Source organism: Antrostomus carolinensis, unplaced genomic scaffold (assembly GCF_000700745.2).
Source record: "Antrostomus carolinensis isolate BGI_N321 unplaced genomic scaffold, ASM70074v2 Scaffold22724, whole genome shotgun sequence".
In the NCBI taxonomy this organism is placed as follows: domain Eukaryota; kingdom Metazoa; phylum Chordata; class Aves; order Caprimulgiformes; family Caprimulgidae; genus Antrostomus; species Antrostomus carolinensis.
Window position 1 is genome coordinate 2714 of NW_010311705.1, and position 5349 is coordinate 8062.

A 5349-nucleotide genomic window follows, 5' to 3' on the forward strand; every position below is an offset into this window, starting at 1 on the left:
CTTATTGAACAGCTGATTAGGTAAACAAACCATCTCATTCCCTCAGGTTTGCTAGTTTCCAAACAAGTTAAGTAGAAACTTGGACAAAAATCAAACAATGCTACATCAAAATTTTAAAGTACCTGTTTCAAAACAAGGTGCAACACTTGCATATTTTGACTCTTCCCTTCTTACAACGAACCAGAAGTTAGAAATAAAATTTAAATCAATTGACTTACCTTCTTATCTTCTTTTGCTTTCTGGGTTTTCTTTTTCATTTTTTTATCATCCAATTCTTGATCCGATGTAATAGCGGGGTTATCTATGCCACCCTTCCATGTTTCAACAGGTGAAAGAAGAGGGTCTTCTTCACTTCCACGATGTCTTCCTTTTCTTTTAGTTTTAGAGGTGGTGAAAGCCTCGTCATCACTTGCATCTGAATGTGTTCTCCTATAGTAAGACTTAGCTTTGCTAAACAGAGTCTTAGACTTATATTTGTATTTGGAAGGCCTTCTTTCCCCGTGACTTTTGGATATTCTATCAGAAAACCCATTTTCTTCCTCACTCTGGGTATTTATAACAATCGAGTTTCGAACTTTAATAATACGGTTCTGACTATCATCTGGAACCGCGTAGATATCATCTCCAAAGCCTTTATGTTTGAAGATAGTGTCAATAGGTTCAGCATAGTTGTCAGATTGGTCTATATCTTCTGGTGGTGCTGCAGGCACTCGAGAAGGTTGTTTCCTGGGGTTTTTGCCAATACCTGCCTCAATTGTTTTCAGGAGGTTAGGATCCAGTTTTTTCACATTTGTTCTTGGAACAAGTGGTTTCGGTTTTATTGGAGGAGGCACTTTATGGTTGCGTTCATGGTCATGACAGTTGAGTGGTGTACTGTGAATAGGATACTCATTCCCTTCCAAATCCAATCGGTACTTTGAACGGTCACTAGGTGCTGGGAGTAACCTTACATCATCACCAATTGGACTGTAAGGTGGTGGTCCTTCAGTATCATCCTCTGAATCTGGATAATTATAGTCAAGAGAACTTCCTCTGGGGGACCTTGGAAAAACATCTTCACTTGTATGCATCGATTCCCTTGTGCTGTCGGACATATAAGAACTTTCAATCATGTTTTTCTTCTCCAACACATCACTGAAGAACAATGTGAAAACCTCAGTTTGACGATGATACTGAGATAATGAATATAAAGCTGTAAACTTAGCAGTAATCTCTGTTGCTATGTGTTCTCCTTCAGTCATGAGTTCCTTGATTGCTTCATTCTCAAAGAAGTCTGCCTGGCTATCAGTAACAGCCACTAACTGGACAGGAATTGTATCCTGAACTTCAGAAAGAAACGCCCGAAGCATTCCCATGGACGCCTTCCGCTTCGCAGAATAGACCAGTATATATCCGTGAACAAGCTCATCTTTCCTCACACCAATTGAAGAATGATATGACAATATAGTTATCTGTATTCGACGCCGCTTTTCACCTATTATTTTATCAAGCATCAAAGAATTATTCTGGCCAGCCTGAGCAGCACTACAGGAGTGAGAGTCAAGGAAGGGTGAAAGGATAAGATCCACACTAAATGGATCACCACACATGGCACACATGACGATTCTCAAGTCAGCTTCTGACAGATCTTTAATGGTTGGAACTGGACTTACAACATCAAAATTGTGTTTAACTGCTTCCAGTACTCCCCGCAGAGCTTGTTTTATTTGGCTCTCATTAAATTTGCGTGGATACGTACCAGCAGGCACATCTACAAAAGGACATTGTAATTTGTTGGCCAATTGCTGTCCCTGATGTCTCAGAATAGGTAGATTCTTGCTAACACTGTCCCTCTGGTTAGCCAGTATTAACGTAAATGGAAGATTAGCCATATACTTGTCTCTCCTTATCTGAGCTGCTTCAGCCCTTATTTTTGCAATGCACTCCCCAATAAAATTCAGTGATTCGATAGAGTTAAACACACAGAAACAACCGTGTGGTTTGAAGGTTGAGGTCCACAACTGAGTCAACAGGTACGGGGATTTTGCATCCACTGGCCTAAGATCTAGTTCGTATATTTTCCCATCTAATGCATATTCATCATCAGTGGATTGCGTCCGAATTTCATTTGCCAATTCTTGCGCGAGGCCATCTTTGCCCAAAATGAAAAGATTGACTTTATCAATGTTGGCACTATCATGGTATAAATTTGAACGGCCATGGTCTAGTTGCAGAAGACTGTTGGCAAGTAACTGCTCTACTTTAATGTCCGTGCAATTTTGGCCACTGAGACAAGTTTCTTTAGTTGGGTGATAAACAAACCCTATGTGTTTAAGCAGAAGAGATTCTCTGTCAGGTGCGAGTTTCTGTAAAGCTTTGTATCTAGGTTCTTCACTCAGAACAGCATGAATTTCACTCATTTTATCTGAACTTGGTGTTGCATTAAGATCCAGGTCATAAAACAGCTCTGAATGTTCAAAAAGCATTTCCTGGAACTCCTCTTTGGCTTTTTCAACGATCTCCCTCTGATGCCTACCATACACTTCCTTGCTATCTGCATCAGTGATGTATTTGAATGCTTCGTCCTCCATTACGAAACATATAACTTCTTCCCATGGCTGTCCGGGTGAAATGAACTGGATTTTCTCAAGAGTTTTTTTGAATTTCTCCTTCATTTCAACCCTCCTTTTTTCTGATATAAGATGCTGCACATGGTTTTGATAAACTTTTTCTGCCTCTAGTGTAGTGAGAAGGTCAAATGGAATCCTTCTGTCATTCACTTTATCTATATGGTCAGTTTCATCCCAGGGTGTTTTTTCAAGCACTACAAAACAGGACTGGAAGTCAGGCCTTTTCTCCATTAACTTTAAGGCTTCCGACCAGCTCAAGTGTTCAATCTCATCAAGATTTGACAGAAGAGTATTCAGAGCTCTTGGCAAAGCATTAATGTATTCCTCTTTTCTTTTTCTAATATGTTCCTGTTTAAGCTGCTCTATGTGTTTCGAAAACGTATTTTTGGCCTTTTTTGTTCCTTCCAAATTTATGTACTCTTCATAATCAGGGTGGTTTTTCAGTTTATTACTAACGGTTTTCCAAGTTGCATGATAGTCTCTCACAGTTTGGACAAGTTTTTCAAACTTATCTGTTGCTGTAACAACTAGCTGTCTTTGTGTTTTATAGGCATCCAGATAGGGGATTATTTTAGGTTTACCACGAGTTTTATCCATCATTTGTACCAGTGCAGTAAAACATGTTTCAATATTGACATTGAATCTTGCCGATGTTTCTACTACCACAAGGTTCTTCTTATTTGAAGCAAAGGCCTGAACCTCTCGCAGATAATGATCCACACACTCATCACATTTCGTTGCTGCTATTATTATGGGTTTTTTAGATTTTGAGAGCTGGATATAGAGATTATTCACAAATTTAAGTTGATCATCAAACTTCCTATTGCATCCTTGACTTACATCAATGCACAATAAAAACCCATCTATGCTTAATTTCCCTTCAGGCATTTGTTTTTGCTCAAAGTCTTGCTCCAAGCCTAGTTGATCTGTGCAAATGTACATTAGTTTTTCTGCTGACTGCAGTTTGGAGGCAGCTGCACGTTTTATATAGGGCTGTAAATTCGTACTCCGATGAGGCAAGAAAGTCTGATCATCAATGAACTCAGTCTGTTCAATTACATGAATTCTGCACTCAATTCCATCCTCACCACTTTGCGTTACGTCACCCCAGTACAAAAAGTGATCATTGTTAACAACTCTTCCTCCGAAGTCAATTGTGCTAAGCACAGAGGTATGCTCAGGATAATATTCATCTGCTTTTGAACGAACAAATCTATTGCACAAACACGACTTTCCAACTCCACAATTACCTTTATCCTTTTCAGTTCCAGACAGTCCAACAACACTAACAGCATAAGATGGGGGACGTGGCTCTTTGTTTTTTGCCATCATAACTTTCCTCTCATTCTTTTGCAATTATCAAGGTAACCGTATGTGGTTTTCATTCTGGAAAGGTTCCTACAAATTTAAGTTGTATATCCAGCGTTCCAGAAATAGCTTTCAGTTGTTCTTGCTTCAGCTTGTCATTGAGAGAACCTCAGATAGCCAGGATGAGGAGGACCATCTTCCTAAAGAAAACAAAGAGTGGGGGGGAGTTTTAAAGATTGTAGGTATTTCTTTCTAATATTCACTAGAGAAGAGATTTTAAAAAGCACTGTTGCTTGCTCACCCTGAAATTGTTTTCCATGTATAAGAAAATTTTACAACTATTTTAAATGACATCTTAAATTCGTAATTAATTCATGTTAATGCTATTTATAATTTTTAAAATAAACAGTTTTTAGGCACAGTTTAATAATAGTTCATCACCAATTTTGATAAGAGATCAGTATATTTCTTAGGAAAAAAAACCAACCAAACAAACAAAACAAACAAAAAAACCCCCAAACCCCCCAAAACTCCAAATTACTGTTTTCCTTCATAGCTTATACATACTAGGCACTAGAAACCATTTGCCACTACAATAAATACAACACAAAAACTCTAAACCCTATCCAATATTCACATACACAAACTTCTGTTCACGCTCATATTTCCAGTAGATAGCATGCTTACCTGCATAAATAACACTACTTTTATGTGAATTTGTAGATTTGGTTTTAGGTTTCAGCAAAGAAACTTTCAAAATAAGAAGCTGTAAAACCAGGAAGTGGGCAATGTGGCTCAGCCACTACCATGTGCAAAAGTAAACTACTTTATTTGTATAATGCTTTTAAGGAGTAGTTTCTAACCTGAATTCTGCAGAAAAACACAAATATTGTCATATAGATACTAGGTACAGAAAACCAAGACTTATGTCTAAGATTTTAAGGTTACAATGTAGTATCATTCCTTTCATTTCTAGGAAAAAACAAAAACTTCTAGTAACTGTAAATAAAACCTACTACATCTACACTCAAACTTCCACAGAATTATTACAAGGTTCCAGTGGCTTTATTGAAGCTGTCATCAAGTACAGTGATTAACACTAACTCTCCGTTATTAATGAGAAGACTTTGATTTCATACATACTGCAAATGGAAAGATATCTACTGTTTTAGAAACAATTACATTACGAGGAAAGCATGAATAAATCAAATGGCTGAATGACTGGGCGCAGCAGGTTGTGATCAGTGGTGTGAAATCTAGCTGGAGATACTCAAAAGTCACCTGGACATGGTCCTGGGCAATCTGCTCTAGGTGACCCTGCTCGAGCAGGGAAGCTGGACAAGATGATGTCCAGATGTCCCTTCCAAACGACATTGTTCTATAATTTTGTGAAAATATTTTGAAAAAAAAATACTTTTCTCATTTTCTTGGT

At 38.0% G+C, this 5349-nt stretch overlaps 1 protein-coding gene across 1 annotated transcript; it reads right to left on the reverse strand.

Moving 5' to 3' along the window:
* Positions 1-218: 218 nt before the first annotated feature.
* ARHGAP5 (Rho GTPase activating protein 5) lies at positions 219-3941 on the reverse strand (the record flags this gene model as incomplete). The annotated part of the gene is made up of 1 exon (XM_010166815.2): positions 219-3941. A coding segment is annotated over exon 1 (3723 nt), but the record flags the coding sequence as incomplete, so codon positions are not given.
* Between the last annotated feature and the right edge of the window lie 1408 nt (positions 3942-5349).